This window comes from Microcaecilia unicolor, unplaced genomic scaffold (genome assembly GCF_901765095.1).
Source record: "Microcaecilia unicolor unplaced genomic scaffold, aMicUni1.1, whole genome shotgun sequence".
NCBI lineage: Eukaryota > Metazoa > Chordata > Amphibia > Gymnophiona > Siphonopidae > Microcaecilia > Microcaecilia unicolor.
This window is the reverse complement of record NW_021963353.1, coordinates 7613-28294: the sequence shown is the minus strand read 5'-3', so window position 1 is coordinate 28294 and position 20682 is coordinate 7613. Positions and strand designations below refer to the sequence as shown.

General features: G+C 42.0%; 1 protein-coding gene across 1 annotated transcript in view; it reads left to right on the top strand.

The window, feature by feature from the left end:
- Positions 1-20124, top strand: part of LOC115459242 (E3 ubiquitin-protein ligase NEDD4-like) — a gene marked incomplete at its 3' end in the record, with an annotated part of 92613 nt that extends 72489 nt beyond the window's left edge. Inside the window, exon 11 of the mRNA XM_030189100.1 lies at positions 20053-20124. Coding sequence (XP_030044960.1) covers positions 20053-20124 — 72 coding nt within the window. The remainder of the gene's footprint in view (positions 1-20052) is intronic.
- Positions 20125-20682: the final 558 nt, after the last annotated feature.

Sequence of the window (20682 nt, the reverse complement as noted above, 5' to 3'; positions counted from 1 at the left end):
CCCTGTGTCCCGCCCTCGCGGGAAACCGGAAGTTACATTAGACGAGGGCAGGACTCAGAGAGGGAAGGCCCGAAGGGAGGCGATCTGTAACTGCCGCTTTGAATGCAGGGGGCCCAGAGCCATGTAGGCAGGCAGGTGAGACCGCGGACTGCAGTGACAGGGGGCTGCGGCAGCAGCACCGGCAGGGGGGGGGGCAGAGGCTTGGCGGCCTTGCCCCAGGCCCGGCCTAGTCTCTTGGCGGCCCTGGTCCCAGTCAGATTCTTCACCTTACTCAGGTGCAGGTGAATGAGTCAGTACTGGCCTCGGCCTAGTGGAATGATGTCCATGTTTTGAGGAACCTCAAGGTACAGCCCTACCCTCAGACTCTGGTGAAGCTTCCTCTCCCAATGTCGAAGAAGGTACTGCCTGCCCGGACATCAACACTGACACCTGGGCAAGGTGCTGGTGTTGAAGATCTGGGCACCGGCACCAATGGAGTCTCGGAGAGGCCTTGGGAAGTTCAGCCAGTGGTGCAAGCACCCTCAATGCAAAAGCAAGAGCCCCTGCCTCAACTGCACCAGTTCCTCTCGGATCATGCTGCGGAACCGCTCATCAAAGGTGGGCATGGGCAGAGGCAGCCTAAGAAGATGGGGCCGAACCGGTGACTTTCACATTGGCACCTCTTCCAAGGAGGGGGAGTGCTGCTCCCGGCACCTGTGCTTCTCAGGTATTGGAGGTACTGATGTTCCAGTGCTCCAGGTACCGTGTGTCGAGGAATATCGATGTTTGTGCTTCTTGAGCTTCCCCCAATGCGTAGAGCCTCGGTCCCCCAGTGCCAATGAGGATGACACTGAATCTGTATAGGTCCTTGGTGCCGGGTCCGATGCTTGACCAGCACCTGGTATCGAGGCAGGTAGAGACCCACTTGATGCCGGTGCACTCCCAGTGGACACCGAAGTCGAAGCAGCCATGGAGGTCGATGCTGCCAGTGCCAAAGTCATGGTTCGGCCTTTGAGGAGCCGAAAAGATGCTCCCTGTGAGCACTTGCTGAGTTCTCACCTGCATTTTAAACAGCGATCACAATCAGAGGTGTCATAATCTGGCCCAGGTACCCGAAGCACAATTTTTTTTTGTTACATTTGTACCCTGTGCTTTCCCACTCATGGCAGGCTCAATGTAGCTTACATGGGGCAATGGAGGGTTAAGTGACTTGCCCAGAGTCACAAGGAGCTGCCTGTGCCTGAAGTGGGAATTGAACTCAGTTCCCCAGGACCAAAGTCCAGTACCCTAACCACTAGGCAATTGTATGGATCTGTAGCAGAAATCATGTGTGTACACTTGATGCACTTCTTGAAGCCACTGTGGGTCTTCTGTGACATCAAAAAAAGTATCTGGGCTAAATTAAGCTCCTCAGTCTTGAACTGTTAAAAAAGGACAATGTTCAAATTGAGGTTGGGGCTGCGACCTAATAGCATAGCCACACTGAAAAATAATGAAAACTTTAAGAGCCGAAAAATGTAACAAAATACAAGGGTTACGGCAAAATAGAAGCAGAAAAAATAACTTGAAAAATAAACCAAAAAACCCACGTGGGAGGGCACAAAGAAGACTTTGACAAAAATGCAGTATGAGGGAGATAAATACAGAATACTTCCTCTCAGCTCTGCGGAAAATCAAAGACTGGATGATCTGCACTCGTGCATTGGGTGAGAAGGCACGAGCATATACATGATGGGATGCTGCTAGAATTTTCCACTTACTAGTTAGCATCCGCACCGAGTTCCGTCAAATGACGTCGCCCAGATGTGAACATTTCAAGGCCTGCATGTCCTCGGAGAATGTGGAAGTTTCTGAATTTCTTAAAGTATTTAGACATTGCTGGGTTGATAAGTTGTTTGAGCACAGATATGCAGCTCCCAGTGCTCCCTACCACTACCCCTCACCCCCCCTACCTTGAAGCCTGTGATGTGGATGGAAGTTTAAATGCAATAATGTTAAAGTGGAACTTGTTGTTGTTCCAATAAAGATATTGGCAGCTGCTTTGTGGGTACTATTGTGGGTGCTTGTGTGGGTAGTGGGGGAGGGTAACGCTCAACATAAGACAGCTGTCTGATAGCTCTCCCACGTCATATCTCCATTCTTCCAGCTGCCACGAGTCCAAGAGATTGAAAAAGCAGATCAAGCACCTATCTGATACTGCAGATATTCAAGCTCCCACAGAACTGGCAACTGTATAAACTAATTACAATCTCTATAGTGTGGCTAATTTAAGAATAATTGCCTTAAAATTTGATACAATAGTGTTCTGCTTTTACCATTAATGTGTTCACATGCAGATATAACAGATTGGTGGTGACCCCCCTAGTTATTTAATATAGCATGAATGAATCTGTGCCACTTTTATAGATAAATTGTAACATTACTTATCATTTTTAAAGCCAAATGTCCCAGATAAGAGAGCTCATTCTTCAAACTGTTACGGGTAATGACGAGCCCACAGTAATAAAGGTTTTCTCACATTATATGCAAGCAGGTGAAGGGCTGGTATAAATAACTGGGTCTTTGTATGATTCTCTTTTGTATAGGTGCTTTCTCATGGAGTTGAATTTTAGTGCAGTATATCTAGTTTAAAACAGTGTTGTGCTTTATTGTCAAGTAGAGAAAGTCTGTAGAAGCGTGGTTTGGGGAATGCTTCCTAACATGGATTTGGAGAATGGGAATGTAGTTAGTGTTGCGAGATGTTGTAGGGAGAATAGAGTGTGTTGGTTCTTTGTGGGATTGTGTATATGAGATGTCTAAGGATGTGTACATACATGTTGAAGGTATGTGTTTGGAGATGTAGGGCCAGATATTCAAAACATATTAACTGGGCAGGAGAGACTCCCCCTTTTCCCCCATTTTCAACAATATCACTGGCTTCCCATAAACCAGTGCCTCATTTAAAATTGCTGACACTCATCTTCAAGGCCCATGGGCTTGGCCTTCCACAATATCTTCTTCTCTCATTACCCCATATTCTCCTGTCCATCTTCTCCGCTCATTGAATGACTGTTGTCTGGTCTTACCTGCCTCGTACGTTTGCTCAGTTCGATTCTACTAGACATTGTGCATTCTTTTTGCAGCACCCTCTCATTGGAATTCACTTCCTTTACACATTTGCACAGAACTGTCCTTTAGAACTTTAAAGCAGGACTAAAGGCCTGGCTTTCTCCCAGTCCTTTGGCTTAGCCTAGTGTATAACTGCTCTGGATTAGATGCTGTTCTCCATTCCCTTCCCTTCCCCACCCCACATTTCCCTTTCTGCTTGCTTCTGAGGCTCTACTTCTATCAGAACTGCTGAACTCTCACTTCACTGTGAGCCTGTATTCCCATCAGAACTGCTGAGCTCCCACTCTCACTGTGAGCCTGCACTTACTTTAGAACTGTTGAGCTCCTACTGTTATAGCAGTCTACACTCTTATTAGAGCTGCTAAGCTCCTACTGTTATAGCAGTCTACACTCTTATTAGAGCTGCTGAGCTCCAACCTTTATTGTAGCCTGCTCTTGGGAAAGGCTTTCCTCAGGCATCATCTTTCACAACATAATTTCAAACCAGGCAGACGGTTGGTGATACCAGAAGCACCTCCCACAATAGGCAGCTTGCTTCTGAGGCTCTACTTCTATCAGAACTGCTGAACTCTCACTGTGAGCCTGTATTCCCATCAGAACTCGCTGAGCTCCCACTCTCACTGTAAGCCTGACTTATAGGTGTCCAGGACTTCACTCCCGAGCATCTGACTGTGAGTAACCTATATATCCTAAATTGACACCAAAATGAACACAATCAAAATACTTCTGGTAATCTACTCCCTTTCACTGATCCACCTAGCACTATCCATCCCACTCATAGAACATTACTTCATACCCACCCTACAAATCACCAAAGACTGATCAAACATTCCACACTCCACCAAACTGACTCTCATCACACTAAAGGAAAACTATCTAAACATGGACATCACCAACAAAACGCGAGGAAAGACCACAACAAATACACATCACCCAAGGAACGACAACTAACAAAAATCCACATAACACCAAACCTAGAAGCCCCATACCAAAACATCCAGGTAGGCTACATCAATGCTAGATCCGTAATCAACAAATCAACAACAATATCAGATTGGATCACCTCAGAAAACCTTGATCTCATCTTTATCAATAAAACATGGATTCACAACCAAAACGACCTCATAATCCTTGAATTGTGCCCGCCATATTACAAAATCACCCACCGAGCCACATCGGAAAAGAGAGGTGGAGGCATAGCACTAATATACCGAGAAAAAATTCACCACTGAAAACCACAGCTGCCTCCATAACACCGCAACTAGAAATTGCCTCATTTAGAATCTATAACAACTCCCTAACCGATCATCTGGATTGCATATTATTCTACACACCCCAAGGCAACTGGAAGAAGTCAGCCTACCTTCATGGACGTCATATCAAACAACTGTGTAATAACAACAACATACTGCTACTAGGTGACCTTAGCCTCACCTAGAAGACCCCAACTCCACAAACGCACTTGAATGTAAAGACTTCCTACAGTCCTGGGATTTTAAATGGCCCCACATGCAAACTACCCATATCAAAAGACTACATTGGACCTCCTATCAAATCATACTACCTACAGACAATAATTCTATTAAAACAGACAATCAAATGGACAGGAATACCTTGGACTGACCATTACAAAACGAACCTAACTCTAAACTGGCGGAAGAAGTGGCTCAAACAGTACACCAGAACTACTACTTTCCACTACAAGAGGGCAAATCGATCCACAAATATTGTGGCAACAAATATACGACAACGAATGGACAACATGCACTGATTCCATACTTTATCTCAACCACTGGGATGGCAGATGCAACAGCGTACTAAACAAAATAGCACCCTTGAAAACAAAAATATCATAAGACAAAACACTATACCTTGGTTCAATGACAAACTAAAAAGCTCAAAACACAATCTAGAAACTTGAACGAGTATGGAGAAAGACAAAAGATGAGCACACACTCAACTCATGGAAACAAATACATAGAAAATACAAATACGCAATAAAACAAACTAAAAGGTCCTACTACAAAACCAATTAGGACTGGACTACAAAGATGTGAAGAAACTATTCCAACTCGTAAATAAGTTACTAGACACCACCCCTATCACCACAACCAACACAGACATCTCAACCGCAGACACACTTGCTAACTACTTTAACGAAAAAATAATAAAACTACGCAGCACACGTCCTCATCACAATACCGACATCGAAATCTTCTTCAATGATCTGGACCCATCCTCCGAAGGATACCCGGCTGACCGCATTTGGACAACATTTAATTTCCTCAACTCCGAATCAGTTACACAAGCGACTCTCAGGTTCGCCAAGCCCACTGTAAACTGGATATGTGTCCCAGTCATCTACTCAAGTCTGCCCCAGACCGCTTCATAGCAGACCTTACATCCCATCTAAACTTCATGTTACAACAAGGTCTCTTCCCTGAGGAACATGGCAACATCCTACTCACCCCAACACCAAAAGACGCCAAGAAAAGCACAAGCGATATCATCAATTACCACCCATTTGCGTCTATCCCATTAGTAGTAAAAATGATGGAGAGCTTCATGACTAAACAGCTTACAGAATACCTGGACAAGTTCTCAATACTACATAATTCACAATCAGGATTCCGATCCCTCCACCGAAACTGTCCTAGTCACCCTCCTGGCCAAATTCAAGCAGCAGATTGCCACAGGCAAAAGCATACTCCTCCAGTTCGACATTTCAAGCGCATTCGACATGGTAAACCACAACATACTACTAAGAATACTAGCCACTTTGGGATTGAAGGAAACGTACTTAACTGGATCAAAGGCTTCTAACCACCGGAACTTATCAAGTAAAATCAAAGTCAAACATATCACCACCGTGGAAAGCAGTCTGCGGAGTACCTCAAGGATCACCATTATCACCAATACTCTTAACATGATGATGATTCCACTGGCATAGTCCTTATCCAACCGAGGCCTTAACCCATTCATTTACGCAGAGGATGTTACAATATACATCCCCTTCAGACATGATCTGACAGAAAGAACCAACAAAATCAACGATAGTCTGAACATTATGGACTCTGGGCAAACTCATTCCAGCTGAAACTGAACACCGAAAAACACATTGCCTCATCCTCTCCTCTCCACATAACAAATGCAAACCCACAACCATAAATACTCCAGGACATACCCTCCCTACCTCAGCAGTTTGAAACATATTCGGTGTCATACTCTATCACACACCTTACCCTCGAGAGCCAAGAAACTCTGTAACAAGAAATGTTCTATTCAATGTGGAAGCTCAAACGATGAAACCTTTCTTCCAAGAGCCACTTTTCGATACATAATACTATCAATGGCCCTAAGCTGTGCAAGATTATTGCAATGGAATCTACACGGGCTGCAAAGAACAACTCATAAAAAAATTCCAGACCGCCCAAAATACAGCAGCCAGGCTTATATTCAGCAAAACACACTTCGAAAGTGCCAAACCCCTCTGAGAAAAGTTGCATTGGCTCCCAATCAAAGAACGGATCATCTTCAAAATCTGCACCTTAATTCACAAAATCATGTACGGATACATGACAGACCTTATAGACTCACAATAAGAAACAAGTCAGATCGTCAAGATCCTACCTAAACCTACACTAACCCAAATTGCAAAGGACTGAATACAAAACACCGTACGCAGCCAGCTTCGCCTACATAAGCGCACAGCTATGGAATGGGCTCCCAAAAAGCTATGAAAACAATCCACGCTCTTGAACTTCAGGAAATCACTAAACACCAACCTCTTCAAAAAGGCCCTACCCCAACGACCCCACATAACCCTCTTCACCTACCAACACAGCATGACTATGATCGAACAGGACATCACACAATCTTCATCCATTCCGAACCTCCACTTATACCTCATACGATCACTATACCGACTTTGTATTTGTTATCCCAACACCTTTGACAGTACTATGTAAGCCACATTGAGCCTGCAAATAGGTGGGAAATGTGGGGTACAAATGCAATAAATAAATACCATAGCTCTCTCATCTTGTCTTTCCCACCTCTACATCCTCCCCCCCCTTCCTTTCTCTTTTCATGTGTGATTAAACTCTTTGTATACCTGTTATCCTTTCCTATCAAATATGGTTGTAGTTCCTTTCTATTTTTCTGAAGATTTTGGACCGATGTAAACTGCCTAGATCTGCCAGTTAGGCTTAGCGTTGTGTCAAATTTCAATAAACTAAACTTCTGCCTGGTTAAACTACACTGAGTGGGCTGGGAGGGGATATTTAGCAGTACTTTACCAGGCAGTGCTCCTGAATATCTCCCCTGACCAGACTGATCACCTGCAGTGCTGGGTAATCTGCAAGTGATCATAGTGATCCCGGAAGTTATGCAGATACTGGGTAATAGTCGCTAACGAACATGGTCTCAAGCGTCAGACTGGAACCTACTCTTCTTTTTGAAGACAAGTACTATTTGTGACTATTTTGAGTAATTTACTCCAGTTCACCCCCGATGCAGGTGTTGTATGTCGAAACACGGCCCGTGTGAGGTCTTTGAATTAAAGATCTCTTGTTGCTCCTGTCTTGAAGGCTGTTTGTGCTTTTTTGTGTTGTCTTTGCTTATGTACTTCCTGACCCTCTCTTTGCTACGTTGAAATATATTAGAAACATAGATATTGACAGGCAGATAAAGTCTGTATACCCACATCTATACCATCCACTATCTCTCTTCCTCTCCCTAAGAGATCCTAAGTGTTTTCCCATGCTTTCTTGAATTCAGATACAGGCTAGGTCTCCTCCACTGGTAGAATGTTCCATGCATCCACCACTCTATTTCTGTGGAAAAAGTATTGCCTTAGATTATTATTATTATTTTTTTTTATTTATAACAATTTTATACATAGAATCAAGTATTCAACTTGTTTGAAAAGTGGTACATTTCGTATCATATACAATTTTAGGAAATAATTAACAGAAAAAGGAAAAGAAAAAAATATTTTAAATTGAAATCCCCCACTCAAGTCCACAATATGGGATTCAAAATGAAAAAGAAAAAGTGGAATTATTCTAACAGGAATACTTTTCTAGGAACATTCACTTGAGAAATTTACAGGCTACACTATTCGGTGTCATAATTATCCACATCCAAGGGAAGATGACATTTTCAATTTCCTTATTTTGTCTAGACACTAAAAAGGCTGTTAGCTGAGTTGGTTCAAAAAATACATATTTAAGGGATTAGTATTTTACCACACATTTACAAGGAAATCTAAGAAAGAAAATAGCTCCCAGCTGTAACACTGCTGGCTTCATCAAAAGAAATTGTCTTTGCTTTTTTTGTGTCTCGCGAGAGACATCAGGAAATATCTGAATTTTTTGGCCTAAGAACACTTTGTCTTTATTTCTAAAATACATTTTCATTAACCATGCCTTATCTGGTGGTAATGCTACCGTCATATCAATAGTGTAGGAATGACAGGATCATTTTCGGAAGACTCAAGTATAGCTGGAATATTAAGATCTTGTTTCTGGTTTTCTTGATTTAATATTGGAAGGTAGTATATCCGAGAGAAAGGTGGAATCATCTCTTCTTTTACTTCAAGTATTTCCATTAAATACTTCTTTAACATTTCCCTTGGGGATTTAGACAACTGTCTTGGAAAATTTAATAAACGAAGATTGTTACTTCTAACTGAATTTTCCAGTAACTCTGTTTTTTTTCACAGGAAAATCAAGTCTTTAACCATAGTCTCTGTTGAGTTTGAAGTTTTTTAACTTCCAAGATCATATCTTTATCCGTTTGCTCTAATTTTTCAACTTTAGTATCCAGAATTTTAGTTTTTTGGTCAAGAGCCAAAAAATCCTGATTCAATTTATTTACTTGCGGGACAAGAGATTTTCCTAGGCCAACTATCAAGGTCCACAGCGAATCTAGCGTTACTTCCGCTGGTTTTTTAATTTCAAAAGAAAATTGTGTGGGTAGTACCTCTTTATCCGAAGTTTTCTCCAATATCAAGCTAGCAGCTTCTTCCACCTTCGATAGAATAGGTGTTTGTGTCCGAGACCTCAGTTCACATCCAACCGGATCTATTTCCTCCCGGCCCTGTAGACTTACACCACTTCGGGAAAGCAAGTCCAGAGACGCCTCGGTTGGTGTGCTATACCCTGCAGGTTGCGGGGGCGGTTCCCTCGAGTCGGGGCTGAGCGTCAGCTCAAGCCCAGGAGAAGCTTCCAGGCCTCCACTCGCACCGGCGCTACTCAGCGGGCTGCCTTCCGACATTTGAAATCGCCGAAATAGTTTGAGTAGACGCTGCCTGAAGAAGCGGTTCGAATATCTTGAGAGTAAAGACTTGCCGTTGCGGGCTTTGGAGGCAGGACGGCCCCGTCTTTTCGGCATGTTTGAATGATTTTCCCTTCAGGGAGCTAGAGTGTAGCCTGCTAGCGTCTCAAGGGCGCGGCCATCTTGAATCGCCTATTGCCTTAGATTATTTCTGGGTCTCTTCACCTTCATCCCATGCCAGTATTGCTTTAGATTATTTCTGGGACTCTCCCTTTCACCTTCATCCCATGCCCATTCATTCCAAGCTTCCTTTCAATTGAAAAACTCACTAGCCTCCTGTGCATTGATGCTACAGAAATATTTAAATGTCTCTATCATAACACCCCTCTGCTACCTTTCTTCCAAAGTTTATATATTGAGATATTTAAGTCTGTCCCCATATGCTTTGACAAAGACCACTGAGCATTGTAGTAGCTGCCCTCTGACTTACTACATCATTTTTTTTAATATCCTTTTGAAGGTGTGGTCTCTATGTCTGTGTGTAATATTCTAAATGGGGTATCACTAGAAACCTATACAGAGGCATTATCACATTTTTTTTCCTGCCTCTTTTCTCTACCTTTTTGGCCACCTTAAGATCATCTTTTGTGCACAGAAGTACTTCATCCGCTAACTGTATCTGCTCCCTTACAGCCCACATGCGTGACCCCTGCATTTTTTAGCATAAATCTTAGATATCAAATTCTAGACAACTCTTCAGGGTTCACTAGCATCTTCTTCATGCTATATTTTGGTATTGCCTGCAAAAAGGCAAATCTTTCCAGACAGCCCTTCCAGAATATTGCTCACAAAAATGTTGAAAACACCAGATCCATTTTTCCTGATCTTTCTAGCCGACACAAGTGAGACGTAGGGCCTTTCTGGAACTCCGTCCCAGAGTAGAAGCCTTGAAAGCTAATTTTGTTTTACGTTTTCCTTGTATATGTACTGTTCTGCTTGAGGGCAAACAATTTCAATTTGTAGACCCTAAACAGCTTAAAGACTTTCTAGATGCTAGAGTTGAAGTGACTGTTACATGCCCTCCTACACATCAGGCTGGAGTCTGAATTTACAGGTAGCAAGTGTGTAATAATAATCTAATATTTTTTGCTTTTTTTTTCCTTTTCTTGGAATCGCTTTTCTTTAGTTGTGGACGGAAAAAAAAAGTGTTTATTGTTTCCTTATATTACATTGTGTAAAGAATTTCTTTTGTTATTTGAATGTGAATTGCATAATCACATTGTTGTGTGAATTATTAAATGATTAATAAAGGATAATTAAAAAAAAAACCCACCAGATCCAAGGATCATCACTGTGGCACTCCACTGTTAACATCTTTTTCATCTGAGTGAACTCTGTTTACCACTACCCTTTTTCACTTCCCACTCATCCAGTTTCTAACCTAGTCAGTCACTTTAAGGTCTTCACTGAAGACAGTAAGTTTTGTAAGTAGCCTAGGTACGTACATAAGTACATAAGTAATGCCACACTTGGAAAAGACCAAGGGTCCATCGACCCCAGCATCCTGTCCACCTGGCAAGCTTCCTAAACATACAAACATTCTGTACATGTTATTCCTGGAATTGTGGATTTTTCCCAAGTCCATTTAGTAGTGCTTTATGGACTTGTCCTTTAGGAAACCAGTCTAACCCCTTTTTAAACTCTGCTAAGCTAACCTCCTCCACCACATTCTCCGGCAACGAATTCCAGAGTTAATTACGCGTTGGGTGAAGAAACATTTTCTCTGATTTGTTTTAAATTTACTACACTGTAGTTTCATTGCATGCCCCCTAGTCCTAGTATTTTTGGAAAGCGTGAACAGACGCTTCATATCCACCTGTTACACTCCACTCATTATTTTATATACCTCTATCATGTCTCCCCTCAGCCGTCTCTTCTTCAAGCTGAAAAGCCCTAGCCTCCTTAGTCTTTCTTCATAGGAAGTCGTCCCATCCCTGCTGTCATTTTAGTCACCCTTCGCTGCACCTTTTCCAATTCTACTATATCTTTCTTGATATGTGGTGACCGGAATTGAACACAATACTCAAGGTGCGGTCGCACCATGGAGCGATACAATGGCATTATAACATCCTCACACCTGTTTCCATACCTTTCCTAATAATACCCAACATTCTATTCGCTTTCCTAGCCGCAGCAGCACACTGAGCAGAAGGTTTCAGTGTATTATCGACGACGACACCCAAATCCCTTTCTTGGTCGTACTCCTAACGTGGAACCTTGCATGACATAGCTATAATTCGGGTTCTTTTTTCCCACATGCATCACCTTGCACTTGCTCACATTAAACGTCATCTGCCATTTAGCCGCCCAGTCTCTCAGTCTCGTAAGGTCCTTCTGTAATTTTTCACAATTCTGTCGCGAGTTAACGACTTTGAATAACTTTCCAGCTTATAATCGAAAGTGATCGCCGGCCATCTTCCGACACAAATCTGGAGATGGCCGGCGATTTCTTAAAAGCGGCGAAATCGGTATAATTGAAAACGGCATTTTTGACAGCATCGCCGCTTTCCCCGTCGCTTCGCCGGCGAAAGTTCAAGGGGCGTGTCGGTAGATTAGCGAAGGCAGGACATGGGGCGGGCATGGGCGTGGCCTACCAGATGGCCGGCTTTCGCCGATAATGGGAAAAAAAAGTGGCTTTAAGCAGTATTTCACCGACTTTACTTGGTCCTGTTTATTTTCACGACCAAGCCTCAAAAAGGTGCCCCAACTGACCAGATAACCACTGGAGGGAATGGGGGATGACCTCCCCATACTCCCCCAGTGGTCACCAATCCCCTTCCAAACTAAAAAAAATAAAAATAAAAACCTTTTTTGCCAGCCTGTATGCCAGCCTCAAATGCCGTACCCACCTCCATGACAGCAGAATGTGTTGTATCCTCCGACAGCCTTTCCCTGGTTGTGATGTGGCTCTCAGGTGAGTGTGACACCTTTTCTGTTAGGTGCCCTGCAGAGTCACATTAGCAATGCATTGTGGTGGGTGTAGGATACTGGGCTCTACTCCCATGGTGCTTTTCCCCCCTGCTAACTGGGTCAGAGTGTGCCCTGTTTTGTTTCCTGTTGTAGTCCATGCGGGTAGTGGCCATTTTTGTGAGCCAGTTTTAGTTCCCTTTCCTGTGTTACCCACGTTAGAGAACGTAGTTCTTACCTTGAATGGTTTTGAAAGAGGGCATTGTACACCATTGTGCCAGCTCTGACCTACTGCTAATCTTAGTACCAGGGACTCTTTGCCAGTGGGGCACAACATCTGATCTGCAGTTAACTGTGAGTAAACGTGGTTATTTCAAGAAAGGACTTTTCAGAGAGATTAGTCTTCAGGTGTGAACTGGTGTGCCAAAGTTATACAGCAGCAATAAGTCCTAGAGGCTGTATGCAGGTCCTGGAGCAATTTTAGTGGGTGCAGTGCATTTGTGGGTAGTGGGTTTGGGGGGGGGGGGGTTGGGGGCTCAGCTCCCAAAGTAAGGGAGCTATGTACGTGGGAGCTTTTCTAAAGTCCACCGCAGTGACCCCTAGGGTGGCTGGTTGGTGTCCTGGCATGTCAGGGGGGCCAGTGCACTAAAAATGCTGACTCCTCCCACGGCCAAATGCCTTGAATTTGGCAGGGGTTTGAGATGGCCGACATAACTTTCCATTATCGCTGAAAAACAAACCCGGCCATCTCAAATCCAGCGAACTCCACGGCATTTGGCCGGGCCTAAACCGTATTATCGAAAAAAAGATGGCCGGCCATCTTTTTCGATAATACGGTTTCTGGCCAACATAGATCGCCAGCAATCTATTTGGCCGGCGGACGTTCATATGCTCCTCCACGTGTCATCAGCAAAGGCTGTGCTCAAATCTAAGTAAACCACATCCAGCGCTGTTCCTCGATCCCAACTATCTGGCCACCTAGTGAAAGAAATTAATCAGATACATCAGGACAAGACCTATGTCTAGTAAACCATGCTTCCTCAGATCCTCCAAACCATTGGGCAACACAATAATAATGGGTGACTGGGTAAATGTAATATCGGGACACACTAGGGAGGTAAAATTCCTTGATGAAATCAAGGACAGCTTTATGGAGCAGCTGGTACAGGAACCGACGAGAGAAGGAAAAATCTAGACCTAGTCTTTAGTGGAGCGGATGATCTGGTGCGGGAGGTAATGGTGCTGGGGCCGCTTGATAACATTGATCATAATATGATCGGATTTGATATTAGCTTTGAAGTAAGTATACATAGGAAATCAAATATGTTAGCGTTTAACTTTAGAAAAGGAGACTATGATAAAATGAGAAGAATGGTGAAAGAACTGTAGCTATTTTATTAGTTCATTGTAAGCCGCTTTGGGGCTGCAAAACTGTGGCAAAAGGCGGGGTATAAATGAAATAAATAAATAAATAAAAGAAAACTTAGAGGAGCGACTGCGAGGGTCAAAATTTACATCAGGCGTGGTTGCTGTTCAAAAACACCATCCTGGAAGCCCAGGCCAAATATATTCTGCATATTAAAAAAGGAGGATGGAAGACCAAACGACAGCCGGCGTGGTGAAATAGTGAGGTAAAGGAAGCTATTAGAGCTAAAAGAAAATACTTCAGAAAATGGAAGAAGGAACCGACTGAAAATAATAAGAAATGGCATAAGGAATGTCAAGTCAAATGCAAAGCACTGATAAGGAAAGCTAAGAGGGACTTCGAAAAAAAGATTGCGTTGGAGGCAAAAACACATAGTAAAATTTTTTTAGGTATATTAAAAGCAGGAAGCCGGCAAAAGAATCAGTTGGACTGCTAGATGACCGAGGGGTAAAAGGGGCGATCACAGAATACAAGCCGTAGCAGAGAGATTCAATGAATTCTTTGCTTCGGTCTTCACCAAGGAAGAGTTGGGTGAGATACCAGTGCCAGAAATGGTATTCGAAGCTGACGAGTCGGAGAAACTTAATGAATTCTCTGTAAACCTGGAGGATGTAATGGGGCAGTTCTACAAACTGAAGAGTAGCAAATCTCCTGGACCGAATGTTATTCATCCCAGAGTACTGATAGAACTGAAAAATGAGCTTGTGGAGCTCTTGTTAGAAATATGTAAGTTATCTTTAAAATCGAGCGTGGTACTGGAAGATTGGAGGGTGGCCAATGTAACACCGATTTTTAAAAAAGGTTCCAGAGGAGATCCGGGAAATTATAGACCGGTGAGTCTAACGTCAGTGCCGGGCAAAATGGTAGAGACTATTATTAAGAACAAAATTACAGAGCATATTCAAAAGCATGGATTAATGAGACTTAAGTCAACATGGATTTAGTGAAGGCAAATCTTGCCTCATCAATCTACTGCATTTATTTGAAGGGGTGAAGAAACATGCTGATAAAGGGGAGCCGGTTAATATTGTGTATCTGGATTTTCAGAAGGCGTTTGACAAAGTACCTCATGAAAGACTCCAGAGGAAATTGGAGAGTCTTGGAATAGGAGGTAGTGTTCTATTGTGGATTAAAAACTGGTTAAAAGATAGAAAACAGAGAGTAGGATTAAATGGTCAGTATTCATTCTCAATGGATAAGGGTAGTTAGTGGGGTTCCCTAGGGCTCTGTGCTGGGACCACTGCTTTTTAACATATTTATAAATGATCTAGAGATGGGAGTAACTAGTGAGGTAATTAAATTTGCTGATGACACAAAGTTATTCAAAGTCGTTACATCGCGGGAGGATTGTGAAAAATTACAAGCGGACCTTACGAGACTGGGAGACTGGGCATTTAAATGACAGATGACATTTAATGTGAGCAAGTTCAAAGTGATGCATGTGGGAAAGAGGAACCCGAATTATAGCTGTGTCATGCAAGGTTCCACGTTAGGAGTCACAGACCAAGAAAGGGATCTAGGTGTCGTATTATATTGTGTACATTATTATGTTTTATTCACTTTATTGTTTTTAAGCCATATTGAACTTGAGTCTATTTCGGACTAATGTGGGGTATAAATGTCATGAATGAATGAATAAATAAATATTAGACACCTGCAAGCCTGAGGGTTATTGAGGTGGAGCACAGTCAAGTACAATAGGTATTTTCCTGTCTCGCTATTTAAAATAACAGAGTTGCAGTGGAATATGAACCTGGTTGTGCTGGATTAAAGTCCACTGCATTGACCACAAGGCTGCCCTTCTGCTCTGCAGGGATGTCTGTGTGGCCATTTTTGTACAAATGCTGCAAGACAGACATCCTTGTCCCTGGTTGTTTGGTGTTCATAATTTGGACGTTTTATTTTGAAAAATGGCTGTTCATTTTGGATTTTCTCATGTACTTTTGAATAGGAAACCCCAACAGTTTTCCTGTTCGAAAATGGCGGTGAGATGAACAGGTTTTTTGGGGACATTATGAGTGGGATGTCCCAATTCTAACTTGGATGTTATTTTGAAAATGCCCCTCCATGTTTCCTAGCCATACTTCACTTGTAATATATAATGTATAACACTGTAGTCAGTGTTGGATTCAAATGAAAATTGTAATTTTTACTGATACCCAGATATCCAGGTACTGTTGTATTCAGCACCGATACCCAGAAAACTATCCAGGTAAGCTATGACAGTTTATTTATTTATGATGACATTTCTACTCCACATTTTCCTAAGAAAACTTGGGTTCAGTGTGGCTTACATAACAAATTAAGAAGCATTATAAGACAATTAACATTAATAGAAGAATACAATTATTTAAAAAATTCTTTTCATATTAGCTGAATACAGATCTAAAGACATGGTCTTTAAGTAAACTTCTGAACAACATATAATCGACTGAGTGTCTGATATACTTGGATAATGAGTTCCAGAATTTGGTACTTTGGTAAGAAAAATTAGCATTATGGATAGTTTTGTAGGTTACATTTTTACAACTTGGGAAATGTGATATGAGATATTCTCTAGATGATGAGGTGGCATTTTGTGGTGATAACCTAATATGAGATCTGTCATATAAGATGATAAGATACCATAAAGGATCTGATGAACAAGAACACAGAGCTTAAAAGAAATCTTTTGTTGATAGGTACCAATGTAGATCCGTAAGAATAGAAGATTTAATGTAACACAGCGATCTATGTATAAGGCGGGCAGCTGTGTTTTGTTCAGTTTGTAGTTTTCTTAAGAGACTCCACTTAATACCTGCATAGTAAAATTTGATTAAGACCAGAGGTGTGCTGGAGCCGGCTCGCACCGGCTCGCAAGAGCCTATTGTTAAATTTTACTGGTTTTTGCGAGCCGGTTGTTGGAGTCAGGCAGCCAGCACACAAGCACCTGTTTTTTTTCTCCTCCTTTCTCCCTCCTCCCTGACAGGGGCGAAGTCACGCCCCCCCCCCCTCCCCATTCTTGGCTCAGGCCCCTCAGCAGTGTCCGTGCCTATGATTATCTGGCATCCCCCCACCTCACATCCTGTGGCGGTCTGGTGTCTTGCAAGTTGCACCCTTCTCTCCTCCCTGCGGTTTGTCGTCTATTTCACTTCCCTCTCCACCTTGCACTGTGCCACCACTGTAGTCCTCCGAACTTCCGGCAGCCTCGCCCTCCCCTCTTGCTTGCTCTGGAAGCTTTCTGCAGCATCCCACCTACGCGGGAACAGGAAGTTGTACTGTGCAGTGAGAAAGCTTTTGGGGCCGCCAAAGAGCGAGGCTGCCTTGAGAGGAGAGTTAATGCTGGTAGAAGATCTGAGAACTACAGCAGAAGGAGGGGGCAGGGAGTGAAGTGGAAAAAGCAAGGAAAATGACATCGGACTGTGAGCAGAAGGGAAGGGAGAGAGAAACCGATTGAGGAGGTGGAGGTGGGAAAAAAATGCTAGATTGCGGTGGAGATGAGAAATGCCAGATTGCCAGTTCTCGTGGACTGTGTTTTATGAGCATGGATTTACGACACTCTTCTAATGCATGACCGACCAGCTGTGAATTGACTACAGCAAACCTAGACACTATTTTGGAAACTTGTCCTCCATACTGAAGATTTAGCACTCGATTCCTGGAATACAGATAAGTCTTTTCTAGGATTTGTTTTTCAACGTTATTAAGTGGACTTGTTTCATTAGGGTTTGGTGTACTGATTGAATTCTGGCGTTTACCATTTTTGATGTTGTGATATGAATGTGATATTTTGATTTTTTTTTGTTTGTTTTAGTTTTTTGAATCTACTATCATTATACTTATTTTAAGTTTAAAACTGCTTCTTGTATTTTAGTACTACTTTGACTTTTGGGGAGGTTTTTTGATACTTGATTCCCACTGCTTGTATTTTTTGACAAACATGATAAGAAAGAAACAAAACAACCAGACAGCAAAGGTAGAAAAGAATTTTATTTTGAATTTAGTGAATGGAAAATGTCAGCGTTAAAAGAAATTTACACTGATTTCTTAATATTTATAGAATGTAGGGTGCTGTTTGCATTTCTCTAGTGTTGCGCTGTGTGCAGAGTGTGGCTTCTTAGGGGTTATGTTTATTTTTGTCTACATGTCCATATTTAAACGTTGTGGTCACTTATTCTGCACTTGGAAAGGGTCTATTTGTGTTCAATATTTTTGACCGAGGCCAGGTACTGCATGGAGTTGCTATTTAAGCATCCGTAATATTCAGCTTGTTCCTTCCACAATAGGCATATTGATGTTCTAGGTTCCACTGCAATATTTACTATTTTGAGCGTTTCTAGGTAGAGTCTTTGTGCTACTTCTGTTAATTAGTGGTGTTATGCTAAAATAAATTAGCTCTATAGGTCCTGGGTAATTTTGTAGGTTTTATAGTAAAGGTACTTCTCAATAACCTTGGAACTGGAGAGGGTTTATGGTTTACTGAGAAGACACCAAAATCAAAATTTTTGTTTTTTTATATGGGTGAGTTCCTGGTGAAATGCTCTTTTTCTGCTTTACATAGAAAAGCCATACTGGGGCAGACAGTCCATCTAGTCCAGTATCCTGTCTCCAACATGGGCCAATTCTGGTCACGAGTACCATAGAAGAATCCCAACTGAGTAACAAGATTCCTTCTTGCCACCCACGGATAAGTAATGGCTTTAATGTTTACCGTGGAACCACAGTTTCTGTTTGGTTATAAGTAGTGTCCAGCTTACTAGCAGTTTATGGACTTTTCCTTCAGGAATTTGTCGAAATCTTTTAAAACCCAGGTACTCTACTGCTTCTAAAACAGACATCATGTTATGGGAATCAGGTTCTCAATGTTCAGAGTTTCTATCTATTTATTACTTATGGTATTTATCCCACATTAAACTTGAATTAGATTGGAACCTGGAAGCATTAAAAAAATTAATTCCCGTAAAGAGTATGCATGACCCCCCCCCCCCCCCCCGGCAATTGGGGGGGGGGGGCGCAGAGGTGGAACGGGGGGGCGCAGAGTTGGACCGGGGAGCGAGCCTGTTGTTAAAAATTTACCAGCACACCACTGATTAAGACTAACGACTGAACTAAAGTACGAAAGACTGATCTTGAAAAGAATGGTTTTAATCTTTCTTAGCTGTCCTAACTTGTCTGGATAGTTTTCTGGGTAATGGCACTGTACTATCTTGACTCTGCCTCTCACTGATACCATCCAGATAGTGCTGAGGTGATTAGTGATGATATTCAGTGGTGTTATTTAGATGCCACCAAAAATCCAGGTATTACCTATATGTAGGAGCTCTTACTCTGGTAAGTACCGCTAAGTATTGAGCCCTATATTTTTTTTTATCTAGTTAGGCCATAACTTTATTGTAAAGTTATTTTGGCAAGTTAATATGATCCCTTCTGTAACTTACTTTCCTGTTTTAGAAAATTTATTCCTCAGGCCACTTTAAAACTCATTCATGTCTGAATGTTAAACTGCAACACAAAGGGACACTGAGTAAGAAGTAGTTCATATCCATGAATTATAGACCATGGCCCACAGTTTCAAATGGGTTATGAGTGCCTTTTCATACAAACAAGCTGTGATACTTGCTTTTGAATTGATTTTGTTGCAACTGTTGTGTTGAGGGACCCATGCTTTCCAGGTCTGAGCTGTATGCTTATCTTCCATCTTGGAAAGGGTTTAATTTAGAAAGGAACAAGATGTCAGATGCACTTGGTTTTTAGATGATCTGTACCTGTACTTGAGTATTAGTTGTGTAAATGAAAACATAAGATGTAGTTTGTATAGAGCAATCCAAAATAAGAAACGGAAACAATTTATTTGCCTCTATAAACGTGGTTGGGAATATACAATATTGAACTCCCGAGGTCATCTGGCATTTGGAGATATCCAGACTATACAATTGGGTTATACTTTATTTGGAAACGATGCTGCCTTTTCAGCCCCTCACACAACACATTTAATGGTTAAATAATCATATCTTTTCCAATGGATATTCTTGTTTTGACCTTGATGATAATGGTATTAATATCTGCTAGGTTGCCTCCTTTTTCACCAATTGTGTTCTTGCTCCAGTGGAAGAAATAAAGAAAATGAAGAAGATAGCAAGCACAAGTTTCTACAGAGATGACACCCATTTCATGATTTAGTTGCTACAATAATTATTCTCATGAATATCTTAGACTATGCTAAACTCTAATTTTGTGTTAATGATGGATCATTTGTGTTAATGACCGATCATCTGTAAAATAAAGTAACTTCTGGACTGGTTTTATTTTAACAGAGAGAACCGCCTTCAAGATTAAGGTCCTGCAGCGTAACAGATGGTGTTGCTGAGCACTCTCACTTATCACTGGTAAACTAACTTTTTTTATTTGTAACGTTTTTCTTTACCTCATGTTCCAAGAGTCACTTTTTCCTCTGGCATTTCCTTCAATTGCTATTGGGAATCACCATTTAGGTTAAAGGTGGATTTTGAATTTGAATAATCACCCTTCCAAACCCAAGCACAAGGCAAGTTACATTTAGGTGGGGGTCTCAACTCAGTCCTTGGGGAACCCCCAAGCCAGACAGGTTTTCAGGATACCCACAAAATATAGAAACAGAGAAACAATGAAAATGCATAAGATACACTTACTTCCAATGGAGGCAGGTCACGCAAATGTATCTCATGCAAATTTATTGTGGATATCTTGAAAACCAGACTGGCTTGGGGTTCCGGGAGGACTGGGTTGAGAATCCCTGGTCTTAAAGCCTTAATTTACGAACTGCTGGGCTCTAGGCTACTTTGCTTCTCCAGATTAATGCCAGATGAAATTTTGTGCTGTATCAGTACAGGAGCTGAAAAGTAGTGCTGACTGACTTTTTCTTTAATCATGTTGCTTGCTTTTCCAAAAGCCACTTGTTTAGTTAT